At 37.4% G+C, this 19,175-nt stretch overlaps 1 protein-coding gene across 1 annotated transcript in view; it reads right to left on the bottom strand.

The window, feature by feature from the left end:
- Positions 1-19,175, bottom strand: part of LOC103768069 (potassium voltage-gated channel subfamily H member 8-like) — a gene marked incomplete at its 5' end in the record, with an annotated part of 34,395 nt that overhangs the window by 3,295 nt on the left and 11,925 nt on the right. The window contains 4 exons of the mRNA XM_008935199.1: positions 9,809-9,885; positions 10,922-11,028; positions 15,388-15,743; positions 17,495-17,533. Coding sequence (XP_008933447.1) covers positions 9,809-9,885; positions 10,922-11,028; positions 15,388-15,743; positions 17,495-17,533 — 579 coding nt within the window. The remainder of the gene's footprint in view (positions 1-9,808; positions 9,886-10,921; positions 11,029-15,387; positions 15,744-17,494; positions 17,534-19,175) is intronic.

Below are 19,175 nucleotides of genomic sequence, written 5' to 3'. Positions count from 1 at the left end.
TTCCCTACAGTCTGACAGTACCAAGAGCCTTCTCTGGCTTCTCTGACCCCACAGGAAGCCTGTTCACAAATCACTTCCCTAACATATTTTAATCCCTCACATTAACTGAAGTTCCGATAAACTACTAGACATTCAAAGCTTAATCTCATTTCTGGACCTCCCTTCCAACCCCTAACATTCTGTGTTTCTGTGATACTAGTATTAATTACCATCTATCTCGATATTGCTATGATTTTATACTTATATAGTACACTGTTATTGTTACTATCAATACTATACTGTTTATGGTATCCCTTTTACACCCTACAGAGATTCTTGAGCAGACACAAATAAGCAGATGTAACAGGAAACAATTTTATCAATAATGTTAACAATTTCACAGTGCTCGAGAAAGTGCAAAAGAAAAGAGATTAAGAACAAAACAAAATTTAAGTCTGTGAAACAGAAATTGAAAGCAGTACAGTTTCCTCCTGTGCAAAAGCACTAATTCCTTGCATGCTGGTAAGGCTATTCTCTTTTCAGGAGTTCAGTGAATATTGCTAGGCAGTACAGCTAGTTATACAAATGGTTCCTGCTGTGCTAGGCAGACAGCTTTAAAATGATCTGTGAGATCCCAAATATACATGAAATGCTGCCTTAACAGTTTCTAGGGCTTGAAAAAGATACTGCCATGTTGCAGAAATAAAAAAAAAAAAAATCCACTGCAGTTAATCTGAGTCCAAGATAGGATCTGTGCAGAGGATAGAATCATGGAAATCCCAGGTAGCTAGGAGAAGAGAAGCTGTTAGTGTGTGCTGTTGAAAAAAAGGCTGTACATATGATGTCGTGCAAAAATATTAAGCAAATAATTTCTATAAGCACCTACGGGGTTAGCTGGAACAGAACAGACAACATATTTCTTAAGAATAAACAATAACAAAACAATGTAATTATCTTTTTTGGCTGAAAAGATGGTTTAATAGGTAAGAAGATACTGTGGATGTAACATATATCTTGTCAGAAGACTTCTCAGATATTAAAGTCTGCATGGCAGTCTTCTAAACCAACTAAGAAAATATGACTGGGATGTAATCATGGTGAGTTGGATTCATACATAATTGGAATGATCAATGATTTGCTGTCATCCATGGGCATTTCAAGACATTATTTTTAGCAGTCTATCTTGACTTGGTTTTATTTAATGTTTATTTTTAATGGCTAAATGGAATTCATGTTCACTTTTAAATATCAGTAATAACAAATTCAACTAAGATAAATATTAAACTTTACATCTGAAAAGAAAAAGTCATAAGCACGTATGTAAGTATAATATTCTGTCTATGCGGAGTGTTATAGAAAAGCATATACAAAGTTTTCCTGAACCACACTTTCCAGGCACTGATCATGCTCCCAGGATACATAAACAGCATTTTTCTTTAAAAAAAAAATTGATACAGAAAGTGGATTCTCTTCACTAGGAATTGACTAGGCTGGTGCAGACTGAGCTTGCGTACTTTGTCAGTGACTTAAAAGATCTAACCAAGAACAATCCAAAAGAAAATGCTACCAATGACGAGTTTCAGAAAATGCAATTCATGGCTTCCTCTCTTGATTGATTTCTTTATTTTGGGTGCCTTTCCACCAAGGAAAAGTGCAATAAGGACACCACAGTATATAGGAACTATGCAAAGTTAGAGCTATATGTTCTGTTTAAAAGAGAAATTAGCTTTAGCTTTAAAGCATCAGCCATTTTTATTACCTTCACATGCTAATAGTTATTAAGTGAACATGAGAAGAAAGATAAAATTAGCTGGGAAGACTAATCACCAAAGTACAAAAGCAGAGAGAGAAAGAGAGAACTCAGCAACAAGGTAGGAGTTCTTTGGAAATATGAATGTTAATGTTAAAAGGAAAATACATTTTTACAACTCTCAGTGGACAAAAAAATGTGTTAACTTGGTGTTTATAGTTCAGAAAGCTTTTACTTCTTAACAAAAATAATGCAAGATTTTGTGTCTTGACTTTTATGCTAAACTTACATAGCTAAAATCACCAAGGGATAGATGAGTTGTAATTAGTTTTTGTCATCAATAAATGTCATTAGTTCACTTTTTGCCACATTTTTCTTGGTTGACAGATGTTCTGCAAAGTGAATTATTTGGATAGTCTTGATGCAACATAATTTCTCTCATATGATAATATAGTTATGAACTTGCTACAGATAACATGTTTTTAATTACTTTAAGTCAGGGGGATTCTTGAGTCCTCAAGCTGCAAATTGAACTTCAACAATACATTCCTTATGTAAAAATGAAAACCTGATTAACTTTACCAATTTTTTCTTCTTTGACACTGATTATAAAATTCCTGTTTCCTTTGTGTGCATACATTTTTAATGTTAAGAAATATGTTTTGCTTAAAAAAACAAAAAAAAAAGTTAGTTTTTTTTGTTTGTTTGTTTGTTTGTTTGTTTTTCTGTCCTGAGAGGAGAATTAGATTGATTTTTAGCAGCTGGATACAAAATATATTTTAAAACAATCTACTTATAAAATTTCTTCAGGTGATATGGAAAACCCCCATATTTATTTAGGATTGATCCTTTTGTTAGCTGAAAATGAAATGTCCCTGTGAATGCACTTTCTCTGTTCTGAGAAAGTGCTAAATGCTTACAGTATCTTAGGCACTTGCATTGAAAAGAACCTAAAATTAGAAATACTGAATTTCCACTAAGTGCTCCAACATGCAGCTAGATAGAAGGCAATTTTCTAGTACAAAAGCTGACGTTATTCATATTTGCTCGTGTTTGTTTGTTTTTCAGTTAAATGGGAGAAATTTGAATACTCTGTTCATCATACTGTTTTAGTACCGTAATTGTGGGGTCTACTGATGTGGTAGAGTGTGAAATCAGCTCACAAATTCTGGAGCTGAAAGAGGCTGCAGTAGAACTGGGTCACATATGGGATAAACAGGGGACATGACAATGAAATCCAAGTTTGTCTGCATGCATTGCACAAGACATCCTGTATGTCTGAGCATTGTATTGTGTACCTGTGTATTTGAATGTTGAATATGTACAAGTACACTCTGCAAATTATGAGTGTAAAATTTTTACTAGAATTTGGGTGTTTTCTTATTTTCAACTGGTTTATGTTTTAAATCACATTTGGTTTTTGCACATTGAATCAAAGTAGAAGTATTTCCTGCCTCTATTGCATGCTGGGGGAGAAATATAGTGACCAAAGCTGAGGAAAAAGCTGAGGTACTCAATGCCTTCTTTGCCCCAGTCTTTAATAGTAAGATGAGTTGTCCTCTGAGTGCCCAGCCCCATGAGCTGGAAAACAGGGACGAGGAGCAGAATGAAGCCCCCATAATCCAAGAGGAAATGGTCAGTGACCTACCACATCTCTCAGACACACAAAAGTCTATGGGACAAGATGGGATCCACCAAGTGTACTGAGGGCGCTGGCAGAAGTGCTCATCCAGCTACTTTCCATGATTTATTAGCAGTCCTGGCTAATTGGGGAGGTTCCAGTTGACTGTTAACTGGAAGTTAACAAATGTGACACACATCTACAAAAAGGGCTGGAAGGAGGATCCAGGGAACTACAGGCCTGTCAGTCTGACCTCAGTGCCAGGGAAGATTATGGGGCAGATCATCCTGAGTGCCATCATATGGCACACACAGGACAACCAGGTGATCAGGCCCAGTCAGCATGGGCTCCTGAAAGGCAGGTTCTGCTAGATGAACCTGAAGTCCTTCTATGACAAAATGATCTGCTTAATGGATGAGGGAAAGGCTGCGGATGTTGTCTACCTGAACTTTAGTAAATCAATACTGATTCCCTCAACATTCTCATGAACAAAATGGCTTGGATGGGTATATGGTCTACTGTGTAGAACACTGTGTGGATGGGTGGGCCCAGAGAGTTGTGGTGAACAGAATTAAATCCAGCTGGCAGCTGTTTGCAGGTGGTGTTCCATAGGTCTCAGCACTGGGGCCTGTTCTTTTTAATCTCTTTATCAACGATGAGGGGATTGAGTGCACCCTCAGTATCTTGCAGATGACACCAAGTTAGGAGAGGGTGATGATCTTCTTGAAGGTAGGGAGGGTCTACAGAAGTTTCTGGACAGGCTGGATTGATGGGCTGAGGTCAATAGTGTGAGGTTTGCTGAGGCCAATAGCATGAGGTTCAACAAGGCCAAGTACCGGGTTCTGCACTTAGGTCACAGCTACCCCGTGTAATGCTACAGGCTTGGGGAAGAATGGGTGGAAAGCTGCCTGGCAGGAAAGAACTTGGAGGTGCTTGCAACAGCTGGCTGAACATTAGCCAGCAGTGTGCTTAGGTGGCAAAGAAGGCCAACAGCATGCTGGCTTTTATTGGAAACAGTGTGGTGGGCAGAACTAGGGAAGTGATCGTCCTCCTGTACTTGGCACTGGGGAGGCTGCACCTTGAATATTGTGTTTGGTTTTGGGACCAGTACAAGAAGGACATTAAAGTGTTGGAGCATGTCCAAAGAAGAGCAACTATGGTGGTGAAGGGTCTAGAGAACATATCTTATGAATAGCGTCTGAGGGAACTGGGGTTGTTCAGCCTGGAGAAAAGCAGGCTCAGGAGAGACCTTATTGGTCTCTAAAATAACATGAAAGGAGGTCGTGGGAAGTGGGTGTCAGTCTCTTCTCCTATGTAGTAAGCAATAGGACAAGAGGAAATGGCCTCAAGGTATGCCAAGGGATGTTTAGATTCGATATTAGGAAAAAGTGGGGGAGGGCTGGAGCAGCTCTCCTATGAGGACAGACTGAGAGAGTTGGGGCTCTTCAGTCTGGAGAAGAGAAGGCTCTGAGGTGACCTTATTGTGGCCTTCCAGTATCTTAGGGGGGCCTACAAGAAAGCTGGGGAGGGACTTTTTAGGATATCGAGTAACAACAGAACTAGAGGGAATGGGGCAAAGCTGGAAGTGGGCAGATTCAGGCTGGATGTGAGGAAGAAGTTCTTCACCATGAGAGTGGTGAGACCCTGGAATGGGTTGCCCAGGGAGGTGGTTGAGGCCCCATCCCTGGGGGTCTTTAAGGCCAGGCTGGATGAGGCTCTGGGCAGCCTGATCTAGTGGGAGGTGTCCCTGCTCATGGCAGAGGGGTTGGAACTGGGGGATCCTTGTGGTCCCTTCCAACCCTGACAGATTCTGATCTGTTTTAGCAGAGGACTTTAGAGCCCTAATGGCTCAATGGTTGGACTTGATGATCTTGGAGGTCCCTTCCAACCTAAATGATTCTATGATTCTATGAAAATTGTCACTGAAAGGATTATAGAGCACTGAAACAGGCTGCCCGGGGAAGTGGTTGAGTATGTACTGGATGTATTTAAAAGATGTGTAGATGTGGTGCTGAGGGACATGGTTTAGCAGTGACCTAGCAGTGCTGGGTTAACAGTTGGATTTGAAGATCTTAAAAGTGTCTTCCAAGAAGAAAGATTTCATGATTATATTTCCACGGTCTTTTTTTATACAGTTGCATTCAAATTAGAGACAGCTAAAAGCCTAGTAAAATGGAGACAACAGGACAGTGATAGGAAGGTACGTTAATCTAGACTTATGGCCATATGTATATCTTAGAAAATCTGCTTAGTGCTTTCCTATTTTTACTTCTGGGCTCCTTAGTAGTTATGGATTATTGCACCAGGGAAATGGTGCCTCTGGAAAAAAATGTTAAATATTTAGATACATTCATCTGATTGGTCTTTGCAGACAAATGCATTGAAAAGACCAGGTTGCGTGTATAGGCCTCTGCAAAGGAAGTATTCCTAAATTCTTGCTCTGTCTATTTTGGAACAGGTCTTTTTATTAAGCTTTCTCCAACTCAGAAAGTGTCCTATGCTGTTGGGTATTTAGTCACTTTATCTCAAAACTGTTGCTTAAATAGTTGCATTTTTTACAAGAGCAAGAACCTGAACTGTAACCCTCTTGCCTGCCATACAGTATAATGAAAGTCATGTCTTTTTTTAATTCAGTGATTATTTAGACTAAATGGAATGGGCAAATAGAGTAAGAGATTAAGTAATCCTATTCCACTCCACCTAACAATAGTGAACAAGAGGGAAACTCTTTCTAATCAGCTTGGATCTCATTAAGACTCAAAATGTGAAGTGAAGTTTCATAAAGGAATGAAAAAAAAAAAAACAAACCAAAAAAAAAGGATAAGCATCTGTGCAACCAAACCACAGAGCTATACAGTAGGAATCTCGGGTGTGTTCAAGTTTCTCTCATATTGCCTATTCCAGTGCACATGCTGACTTTGGAGCCTACCCACCTTAGGGAAGCCTGTGCATCTATTAGTTAATATGTAACAATATCTGAGAATTGAAATCAAGGCTCTGTCTTCTGTTAGTCTCATTCTTAGGTAAATGAACTTTCCTTTGGATTATGTAGTGAATGGCATATGCCTAAAACACCACCCAGAGCTCCACTAAATATCTAAGTGAGGTATAGCTTGTTTTGTAGATTTATCTCTGGGATAGCTCTTTTTCACTTTGCTTTTCATTGCTAACAACAGACTGTATTGAATGTCTGAAAGGAAAGATGCATGTCTTTGTTCCCCCAATAAAAGCTGAAATGTTTTTAAACTAACTAGTGAACTGTTGTAATACAATTGCCTTTCATGAAAGCAGTTATTTTTGAGTTTGTTGGTTGACTTCTGCTCTCCACTGGAAAATGTATTAATGATGGTGTTTGCTGCTGTTGGCTACTTGTGACCTGTTTTCTCATATTTTCTTTTTCAGGAGGAGGCCGCATGTCTTAACAAAGAAGTTTATTTCTAACTCTGCTGATATCTTTAACTACTTCATAAGCTTCCATTAATGGTCATCATCAAGTGATGGAATGATGAAAACACAGGATCCACAAGTGTTTTTTAATAATTAATATTGCAACAAAAACCCAAAACCCAGCTAATATATTCCAGCAGGACTACTTATATGCTCATTTGAGTAACTACCAAATCAGTTATGTCCAGATACTCCAAATGGGGCATGTTTGAATACATGTAGAATATGCAACTAAGCAGCCTTATAGTCATGCAGGTTTTTCAACGTAAATTTCGATCCATGGTAGGACTTGGGGAATACCCATCTGTCTATGGGATTGGAGCCCAGAATGTTACCTATGGAATCTAAATCTACATCAGTTTAGAATTGTTCCTCATGCTGCCTTTTATTTTCTTTTTTTTAATGTCCCTATCTAATATTTGCCCATATTTTATGCCCATGTGTTGTCATGTTGAATTCAGAATTCCCCTGTATATAAATGTTTTTACGTTTAAGACTCTTGCTTGGCCAGAATGCTCTTTTCTTTGCAAGGGGCCTTCTTAAACAGGTAACAAAATATGAGCTGTGAAAGTAGAGAATACTCCTTTCAAGTCCACCAATAATTTTCACCTTAAATATGTCTACACTAGTGCAGATATACTCTATGTAATGTACTTTATACAGCACGCAGTAAGTTAATCTTAGAGATACCGCAAAGCTGAATATAAATGCTCCTAGTGTGTTTTACAGAGTGTAAGATTTTCTATAATCAGTAAAGTAGCCTCATATATTTCTATACTCTTCTATAAGCTGTATGAGGTTCTGTAATCAGAGAAATGTATCTTTCTCTGCTGTTACTAAACAGTAAATAAATTGTGTGGGTTTTTTTTTTTTTTTTGTTATTTTTTGTATTTTCTGGTTGCGTTATTATTGCCTTTTTATCACTAACCAGGCTAGATGTAAATCAAATCAATTCAAGAGTTGACAAAAGATGTCTAAACCTACCAAAAATCTTGTTTGTCTTTCAGCGTTAGCACTTTACATGTTGTTTTGGTGCAGGCCTCAGTCAATTATGCAGTGTGAAAACAAATTCTGTCTCACACATCAAGCTAGCAAGACTCTGGAAGTTAGTGCTGCTCTTTTTATACCTTCAGAGATTCTTTTCCTCTTAGTTACAGGACTCCTAATACCTGCTAAATTGTAAGAGACTATAGACAAACTCACTTCTGTCACACTCCTGTGGAAAGAAGAGAAGGACAGGTGATGACTTCTTTTTTTTTTCTGATAACCTAGAGGCTGACTTTTAAAATCAAGAATTAGTGTTTCAAATCCATCTCTATTCCAGGAAAGATTGCAGAAGTCTTGGGAAATAAGCACCTCTTATTTTAAGTGAAGTCTCATAGCTAGCATACTGTGTGAAAAAATGGACTGTTTCCCCCACCTCGATTTGAAAATAAAAGAGTGAACCATATTCAGAACAGTGAAAGGTTTCTCTCCAGATTTTGGAGTCTGTTTCCCTTTTCCCTCTGAGGAAGACTTACTGTTTTACTGCATATAGTCATATTTCCTTTTTTATGTTAGTGTGAGCAAGCAAGTTGCATAAAATTTTGTTACTGTTATCAGGGAGAAAAGATTGTGCATGGAGAGAAATCACCTTCATTATGTAGTGGGTTGTTTGGTGTTTTTTTTTTTTTTTTTTTTTTTTTTTTTTTTTTCTCTTTAATATATTGCCCTAATCCAAGATTTATTTACACCTTTTCACCAGAAAACCAATGACAAGCCCAGAACTACTGTGGTTGAAATATTTGGTTAATCCACAAGATGCCTGCCTTAGCATCTCTGCCACCATGATGTATTTTCCAATTGCCTCTTGCAGATAACCACGTAATACATCTTCATATTTTAAAAATACCTTTCCTCTTCAAAGTCAAAAGGGATGAATCACTATGAGTTGTCTGTTTTAAAAGTATCATACAGGAAATACAATAGGCCACAAAGATCATCAGGGGGCCAGAACACCTCTCCTATGAGGACAGGCTGAAAGAGTTGGTGTTGTTCAGCCTAGAGAAGAGAAGGCTCTGGGGAGACCTTCTTGCAGCCTCCAGTATCTGAAGGGGGCCTACAAAAAAGCTGGGGAGGAGCTTTCTACAACAGCTTGTAGTGATAGGATGAGGGATAATGGGTTCAAACTGGAAGAGAGTAGATTTAGAATGGATATAAGGAAGAAGTTCAGTATGAGGATGGTGAGACACTGGAACAGGTTTCCCAGGGAAGTTGTGGTTGCTCCACCACTGGAGGTGTTCAAGACCAGGTTGGATGGGGCCTTGCGCAACCTGGTCTAGTGGGAGGTGTCCCTGCCCGTGGCAGGGGTGTTGGAACTAAATGATTTTTAATGTCACTTCCAATGCAAACCATTCTATGATTTTATATCATAATAATGCTGTCAGTGAACATCTGGAGATATTTTTGAGTTCTTTGACCAAGTTTTATAAAAAAATTCTAGTCAATGGGGCATGAGACTTTTGTTTGAACCCTACAGTTTGACATACAAATGAGGTCATGCATTCATGCATGCACTTCTAGCTGAGGACAGGTGTGTTATCTGACCCAGTTAACCTGTCCCAGGATGAAAGGTGCTTACAAGACCAATATGTAACATATGGAAATAAATAATAACTAGATTAAGTGTACACAAAAATATGAATAATTGGAAGAAAGGGCTTAAGGAAAGAATAAGAGGAAAGAAAGAGATATAAGCACATCTAGAAGAGGATAAATTCTAAGAAAATTAGACACTACGCTAACCTCACTTTGTTTTTACTCTAGCATGTGACACAAATTTTATATAGCTTTCATGTGGAAAATTAATCTGGGAAAGAGTTAAAAGACCCACACTGCCTAAATGTAGGAACCACATCCAGTTTTGCAAACTTGTTTAACATGCATTTATCATATTTCCAAGTTTCATGAGTTTTCTCCAGCATTCCTTAAATCATTGTTAATATCCTTCAACACACCCCAAAACACGTTACCTCATTATTAAGCTTGCTGATCTGCTGTTTGGTCTCTTCTGCTTTGATAACAAGCACAGCAGCACCAATTTCGGACTCTGAAAATAATTGAAATGCATGTAAATAAGAGAAGTATAACTTCGAAATAGCAGTGCTATTTTTGGACTTAACCAGTGCTTTAAATTTAAACCTAGTTTGCATTTGGAATGAATGAAAAGCAAACCTTGTGTTTAACGTTCAATATAATGTATAAGAAAAGTGTTATGAATGAAATTGATACAGCTCTCTTCAGTCTGAGTTTGAAAGAACTGAAAATGACAAGTGTGGTGCCAACCGTGTGATAAGTTAATTGTTTTTAAAATCATAGATACAATTAAGCTTCTATTATTATTTTCCCATTTTGCTTTAAGAAGGACAAAATGTGCCTTAATAACCTCAATGTAAAATGTACCTAACTATGTAAGGACTGCTTACTTGTAAAAGAGAGGATGTTGGAAGCAGGTTGAGCTGCACTAGTTGTGCCACTTCAGCATTAGCCCACTGGTCACTCCCTCTGTCTCCTTCTTTCTCTTGCTTTTTTTTTTCACATGTTGATGTGCTCTGTTCTTCTGTGGTACTATTTTACCAGCCTTTACAGACTGTAGGTCATTTAAAGCTTCCTAAAACCTCTTGCTATACAAAGTTTTCACTCTTTTACTTTTAAAAATCTAGGTACTTTCATACTCCTCCACTTCTGTAAACCATCTTTAACAAAAATTCAGAGCCACATTTCCACACGTCTCTTCACGATTGGTATGGTTTTTTTTAGTTGGTATTGGAAAGTTTTTATGCTGAATTCTGTCCTTGTGTTTAGTAGCTTCCATGTCCAAAAGCTTGGAAGCATGCAGCTCCTGGCTGATCCTAAAATATAGTACTCTTTCAAGCTGTTTTATCATAACTGTCTGCTTTCATAAAAACAACATATGGCCTTCAGTATGCTGTTGTATTTTTCTGCACTACCAGTTGTGGTACTGAAATAGTACTGAAAGTGCTGATATATGTTAAATCCATTTATGCCACTTCTGAGAGTCAAAGAAACAAAGGGAAACAAAAAACTGTTTTCCCTAAAGAGTGATTTTCCAAGGCAAAACTCACCTCCAATTGTAGGAGATAACCTGGATTCCTGCCTGAGCTGATCAGAGCTGAAGTCAAAGGTTTGGCTTTCCTCATTATGGTTTCCATCTTCAATCCCATCAACAATTCTGTAGAGAAAAATTGGAGTGATGACGCAATTTCATAAACAGTTTCATAAAGATCACATTCATGATTATGTTGTCAAAATTACTCCTAAATGGCACATTTTTAAGCAATTGCAAATTTTGCACAACATTAAGTTTAAAGGAAAGTAGAAACTATTATATTGGTATAACTTGTGAGTCACTAAAGACTAAACTTCCTGTTAGAGGTAAGAATGTGAAGCTAAACATAATTAACTGATGTTTCAAAATGCTCACGAGTTCTGTGTCCTAACAAAACCCAGATTGTATGTAGTTTACTTTTCATATCTGTTGCTATTCTTTCCTCTACACAAACTAAAGATGATTTACTATGTTTTTGTGAAGTTTAACTCTCTCTACACATAACAGCCAGGCTCTTATATTAGGCTTACTTGGGCAGAGCAAAAGCCTGAATGTAAAGTATTTATGAAAGCATCTTTGTAAACCACAGTCAAAAGCGCATTTGCCATGCAAATAGCTATTCTCAAGTTTGGTATAAAGTAAGTAGCTCAGGCCAAACAAACTTGTCTGCAAATTTGGTATAGGAAGATGTGTAGACCAGGCTTCAATATCCCAGTTACATTACTATTAGTACTAGTTACAACTACTAGAAAAGGCATTTTTGACAGCTATTTCTAGTTATGCATTGTTGTTGACCTCAAATTTACGATGTCAAGAAATCCAAAGGAGAAAAAATTAAGCATTTTATACAATAATCAAGTACATACAAAGAATAGAAAACTGGTATCAGACAGAGGAATCAATGCACATTATTAAAAATGTATTATTATGAATATTTTTTGGTTTTGTTTATTATAAATTGTGCTATAAAGAGGACTGGAAGTGACTCAGAAAACTGCCAGTAGACAGATGTGGCGCATCGGTTTCTTGTTTTGTCCAGGCACAAGATTCAGGATTTGTCTTATAGTAGGCAGATGAGTTAAATACTAAACTTGAAGGGCTAAAGCAGAGAGTTCTTGACCACTCAGTCAATGATGACAACTTTGTGATGAGGGAAATTAGACTTTGCATCTAATATGGATGTTCTCAAGCAAACCTCTTGACTGGAAATGCTTGGTGAAACAAGAAGAGACTACACAGAGATATCTGTGATCTAACTTACAGATTAGGGGTTGACCTTCTGAAAAGGAACTCCACAGAGAGGACTTTGGAGTCCTGTTAGACAACAAGTTCACCATAAGACAGTAATGTGCCCTTGTGTCAAGAAGGCAAATGGTCTGTTAAGAGGAGTGTGACCAACAGGTCAAAGGAGGTTCTTTTCCTGCTCTGCTCTGCCTGCTGAGGCCACATGTGGAGTACTGTGTCCAGTTTTGGGCTCCCCAGTTGAAAGGAGACAGGTAACTACTGGAAAGAGTCCAGTGGAGGACTATGAAGATATATAGGAGGACTGAAACATCTCTCTGGGGGAGATCTGTGTCTGTTTAGCCTGGAGAAGACTGAGAGGGGATCTTATCAATGCTCATAAATAGCTAAAGGTCAGGTGTCAAGAGGGTGGTTGGACTAGATGATCTCCAGAGGTCACTTCCAACACCTACCATCCTGTGATTCTATGATTTGATGTATGTGGCTTGTAACTTAGACCTCTGTGCAAATACCATGTATTCTTGTCCTTCTTAACTCCTCAAGTGGGTTTAGCGCTCTGTGTCATGTGTGACTGTTTAAGATGCCAGCTGAATGTTACTAGACTTCACTGTAATCTTAACCAGCCTCTGGGAGGAGATGAGACTGAAATATGGTGCTTGAGCTGCTTGGGCCTATACTATTATGTGCAGCTGAAAATCCAAATGATTGCTTTGTTTGAAATTTGCTGTAAAACCTATTTAATGTCATCTGGCCTCACTGCTTCCAAAAGCAAATTTTAAACACTAATATCCCTTTTGTAAGGATTTCTAATTATACAAAATGCTAACATTTTAACTGCCTTTAAAGCACACAGGGGGAAACCTGCTCAGACATGACTTGAAATTTATAGATGTTATATTCTTTAAAGTGTTTAAAGATTCTGACGAAAAAAAATTTTATATTACCAAGAATAGCTATCTCTGGAGAGACAAAAGAGAGGCTTCTATGTGGGAAATATGTAATAGGCAAGATGCCTATAATTCATATTCAATGAACTGGTTGTAGAACAACATAATCTAGTGAGTTTAAAACATGAGGGGACAAAAGTAATTGGTAAGTCTCACCTCATTCTGAACTAACTACTGTATGGCCTTGAATTTTCTTCTGAAGACAGACACCTCCACTCCTCAAGGCCAAAAAGTCAAAAAGTCAGGAAAGATTAGCATGTAACTTCTGTCCAGTCAATCAGGGCACTTGTCCATGTGCATCTGAGGAGGTTCAAGTGCATAAATGCCTCCTCCCAGGACTGCCTTTATTATCATTCACTCTTTCTTACTTTTGTTGCTCATCTACTTCATAGTCAGTACCCAAAAAGTGATTAAGAAGAGTACAGTTGTAACCTAGATGTCAGGATGCTAGCTTCTATTTTTTGTGCCAAGAACTATTTAAATATTTTACCCAGTCTCTGTGCTTTATTGCCTTCACTGTGGTGTACAAGATGAGACCTTGAAGTACCAGCGAAGAGCTTTGGTTGGCTTATTCCAGGGAACATCCATGGTAGAATGAATTTTTTAGACAAAGTATGTTCTCTTGACAAAATGTGGTTATACACCTCACAACTGCACTGACTAGTTTCAACTAGAGTATTGCTTTACTCTTACACTGCTGTCCAACAGCAAACAAAAGTGAGGATCTTAATTAAAGTCTTATTTTCTTTTTAGTACTTACTAAGAAACATTGAAGACTCCTTTTAAAGTCATTTTAACTTGTAAGTTTACATGTTCTGATATAAACTCATCCTGGGAAATAATATGAAAGTGTTTTCACTAGAAAACAGTCTGAAAAATACATAGATCTTGGCCCAGTTTTCCAGCCTATAAAAAGGATTATTCTGCAGTATAAAATTATGAACGGAAATAAGACATAGTAATATATCTAATAATACTAGTTTCACAATTGCTTTTGTGTTTGGGTGCCAATGTCTGGTTGCATATGTTCAGAATAATAATGAGAAAGACTGCATTTCAGCAGAAACATGAAAGACAGCTTTCCCCTGAACTACCACTTGTATGTAAATGAGTATAACCTTTACTCACAGCTGACCTGAACCAAATTCATACAGGATCTATGAAAGAAATGAGAACATATCCACTATGCATTTCAATTTTTCTCATGAATAAGCTGCTTGTTCACACATTATCTTCCCCTGTATTGACAAAACCCAGTTTGCATCCTGTTCCTATTTGAAATAGAACTGTACTGATCAAATATATGAGGGCAAAAGATTATTTCTATATAGTCTTCCATGTCCTTTTTATGATTTCATCCTTAGGGATAGGTTCCTTGACAGAGCTAAATAAATATTGGTCATGTTGTGGCCATTCCATATTTGCAATGGCAAGCTTCTGAAACTGCCACTTTGCCTCCAGCGAATAAAGAAAGTTCTTGAACATATAAAGTACTTCAAATTACAGAAACAAAACCTGAACTGGAAGATCAACTGCTGCAGCTTCTCATATGTGAAAAAATGATTGTGACTTCTGTAAAGAACTGATCCCAAAAACCTTGGTTAATAATAAATATTAAGTTGCAGAAATTTAGAAATAAGATACATAAATCACCTTACAGGTAGCGTGCAAGTAGAAACATATTTAAAATTATATGGTAATAATACTCCAATAAACTATTATATAACTCTTATTTATGTCGAAAGTCAAAGCAAAACAGATTTTCTCAACTCTATATTTAGTCTCTACATAACTTGTATTATCAGGTTTCCTTTCTCTAATATAAAAAAGCTCTAAATATTTTCTAATATTGCTAGACAAGAGTTTTCCATTGTAGTTCTTTACCCCAGTAATTTTTCTGTTTGCACAGCTATGCTGTATTATCATCTACTTGCTTTCTAAATTGCTGTCTTTCTGATGGACTCCAAATGTTTCACAGTACTATTGTGGGAATACATATTATTATAGATGGACAAAATGATACCATAAAGCCAGACTATTTAAATAGTAATTTTCATAATTGTTCATTACTTTCCCATTGTATTGGTAGAAATACTTTATTTCACAATAAAGTCCCAAAGTCATAACATTCTGCAAAATATGTAATAGTTTCTACTATAAGAGGACTTTTCTTTCTCTGTGGGATGAACAGAAGTATCAACCATTAAAGAAAACAAAATATTTTAGAGTATTACAGCCATGATATTTTTTAATAGGAGTTATAGAGAAGAAAATAATTGTTCATAACTACTACCTTGGACTCAGGTCAGGTGGACCACTGGTAGTCAGTGCTGAAAGGTGTAATTTAAGGTTTTTCTCCCTCCTCTTGGAGTAGTAATGGAGCTCTGTTTCGTGTTTGGTTCTTGAGGGGTTTGAACTACAAGCACGGATGGGTGAATGAAAGGGCACTGTTCCGGAGGCCAACTGCTTCAGGTTTCTCCCTAGGTGGCTTTTATTGCTTCCAGCCTTTTTCTGCTGAGAACAATTTGTGCTTCTTGTACGAATTGGTGAAAGGATGCTGCTTTCTTCTTCTCCCTCCTCATCCTCATCTTCGTCTTCCACAATTGAAGGTAGTCTCTTCTTTATATTTCCATTTCCCTTGAGCTCCGTCTAAAATAGCAGATAATACACATTGGTGTAAAATTCAGAGCCTGGTGTTGCAGAACCGCAATTTCTTCTGGTGTTCATCCTGGAAGAAACCTAGATCTAGCCCAACTTTCACTTCTCGTTAGAGATAGTTCCTTTTGAACTCTCCCATAGCTTCCCTCCTCAACTATGGCTATAAGTGCATACGTGAGAAAAATATAAACAAATTAAAAAAGGTCACTATCAATATAGCCAGTGAACTCATTGCAATATGTTTTGTCACCAAGAAAGATTACATGACTAGTTCTTAAAAGCTGTGTGCCATATGTACACTTGCATAGATTAATCTTGCTTTGCTGAGACATTATTTCTTTTGAATTTCACTTTCATACTTCTGGTGAACCAAGGGAATTGGGAAAGAGCTGAGGCTGTAATTCATAAAATTCCACATTTTATATGGAACTATTTATAATGTATAAACAGAATTTACATAAGTTCAGCTCAAGGCCAAATGTCACAGAATAGTTTAGATTGGAAAAGTCCTTTAAGATGACTGAGTCCAACCATTAACCTAACACTGCCAAGTCCACCCTTAAACCATGTCACTGAGCACCACATCTATGTGTCTTTTAAATACCTCCAGGTATCACGACTCTACCACTTACTTTCCTGGGCAGCCTGTTCCAATGCTTGACAACCCTTTTGGGTGAAGAAATTTTTCCTACTGTCCAACCTAACCCTCCCCTGGAGCAACTAGAGGCCTTTTCCTCTTGTCTTCTGTAACCTTCTTAGTTGTGGTAACTGAAACCACTTCTGGGATAGCAAGCAGATTTTTCAGTTTATACAAAGTCCCATTATTGTACCAGTGGTGTGACAATGTCGACTTCAGAACTGAATCATTGAAAAGCAGATCTACATCTGTTTTTTAAAAAAAATGCACCTTAAATGTGCAATGGGGAAACTAAGGCAATTTAAAGGCAACATAGACGTGGGTTTCGTACCTTATGTGTTAGTTAAAGTATAGTGTAAAAAAGCAATATATTGTTTGTAATTGTTTCTTTGAAACAAAATACACTGCTTAGGAATGCTGAAAAATGCCAATATGGAGCTTGATTAAGGCACTGTGAACTTCAGCTAGAAAACTTAAGATGAACTTATAGAGGCAAATATCCCTCTTTTTGGCCAAGTAAGATTGGCTGAGTAGAAATGCAGATTGGGGAGTTTATACAAATGTTTTAAGCCCCTGCTAGTGTCTGTCTAAATGTCTTGCAGCATGGATTTAATTTTGCTGTATGGTATGGCACACTTGCACTGGCTAATTTAGTGAACTAGGTCCTTTCCATCTGAGATGTATGAAAAGGTAAGAATTCAAAACAGTGGCAAAGGACCTGTCTCTATAAAATGTAATAGCCTTATTGCTGGCCATAAGAGTTATCTGAAGACTGTCATGATGATTAAATTGCACAGGACCTGGCCCTGATGCAGCCTGTACTCTACAGAGAATGAGCATTATCCATACTCAAAACTTTGGTTTGGGTAACCATGTATTTAAAATGCAGGTGCGATAGGAGGATATCCAAATCCAACATCTGAAAGAAAAGATCATAAGCTGTTACTCATAAAATGGACAGTGGCAGAATAATCTGCAGGATGCTATTTAAAGTCTCATTCTGAAACCACGGAAGTCAGCTGGGTTTTTTCCAGCTTTTCTGTAGCCACAACTGAGTGCATGTTTCAAAGTCAAGCTTTGCGTATTTAAAATGCAACTAACATACCTGAGATAGTGTAGACTTGTTTGATAATTTTGATATTACCTGAAAAAAACAAAACAAAACACAAAAAGTAGCAAATATGTGCATTTGCACAGTATTGGCTTCCAAGACCACACAAAAATCTAAACCAAAACATTTATGTTGATACAAGAAAAGAATCTCATGATAAAACAGCTGTATTAAATCAAATAGTGACATAGCGCTGAACTAAGGACACTCCTGGGAAACAGGCTGTGGGGGAAAAAAAAGGTTTATTTTAATTAAAAAGTTAGTTCCTGCAAAAATAACATTCTACTTTAAAAAAACAGTCAAGGCTCCAAACCTGTGAAATGATGTAGACAGGTGATTGTATGGCTGATGGGTTTCAGTGTTAGTGTGATGGAATTCCACACAGGAACAGTGCTCTGCTTTGGCCCTGCCTCTTTGTAGCTTTAGCTCCTGTGCCAGCCTAGTGCTTACATGTAGATGATCTAACTAACTGTAGCATCTTTGGGGAATTTTCAAAGGCAGTGGTGGGACTGAAGCAAGTAAGATCAATACAAACCTGAGGAAGATACATGCCTCACAGCTATTTAAGGCCATGACATTTTCCCTTCTTAGATTAAACAGAAATCAAAATGAAAGAAAAGGAAGAAGGAAAAAATCATGCAAATTTAATGTGTAACTACTAATACCATCCACTGGAACTACTGAGTATCTGTTATGAATAGACTGCTGTTTATTTGAATGTCCACACCTTTGCCATGAGCGAGTCTCTGACAGCCTGTATGTTGTATTTATAGGAAAATTTTAGTCTGCCAGGTAGAATTTTCAGAAGTGATTTTCAACTTTCCTAAACCCACACATCAAGGCAAAAAGTGCTTAGCATCCATCAACTATAAATTTGTAGCATCAGTTTATTTTTCTCCAAACTCAGGTAGAATAAATTAACCCTTTCTGGATGTCATTGTGACTTCCCAGCTTGCTTCATAAAAGTCTTCAGAACTGCTACATACACAAATTTTAGGCACAGATTTAGAAAAAAAAAAATTGTGGTTTTTTTTTTCTTCTTCACAAGTCTTTCACATTAACTGCTTTGTAGTTGTTCATAAAAGAGAGTACTGGTAGTGGTATAATATCCAAACATAATCAAGTTTGTGTGAGCAGAAATCCTACTCCACATCAGCCAAACCAATAGCAGGTGTAAATTTAGAAATATCACTCTAATAACAACCAAACAGAACAACTGCAATAATTAGGCTATGTAAACAAAATAACTGCTGTGTTCTTTCTGAGTTTGATAAAGCACTACATGATATTAGCAGAGTATGAAATCCCAGATACTGGTCTCCCAGCTTGCACAGTAATCTATGCCAGCTGAAGAAACACTATCTTTTCCAAGGTTCAGGAGCACAGGAAACTGGGTATGAAGTAAAATATTAAAGTCAGAATTAGGAAAATGGCCCACTTTGCACACATATTTAAGATTAGTTTGCAACAGTGCCCAGAATTTTGAGGCATCAGTTTGCTTGGCTTCTAGGCACAGGTGCAGTATGAATGTTAAATAGCAGCCTTAATTAAAACTCTAAGCCAATCCAAACATTAGCAGCTTCACAAAAAAGATCTTAGAAAGTATGAATTTGCCTAATGAAGACTTCTAAGTGACTTGTCATTTGTAGTTTGTAATGTTAGTGAAGATCTGGTG

This window comes from Merops nubicus, unplaced genomic scaffold (genome assembly GCF_000691845.1).
Source record: "Merops nubicus isolate BGI_N331 unplaced genomic scaffold, ASM69184v1 scaffold1072, whole genome shotgun sequence".
NCBI lineage: Eukaryota > Metazoa > Chordata > Aves > Coraciiformes > Meropidae > Merops > Merops nubicus.
This window is presented reverse-complemented; position numbering and strand designations above follow the sequence as displayed.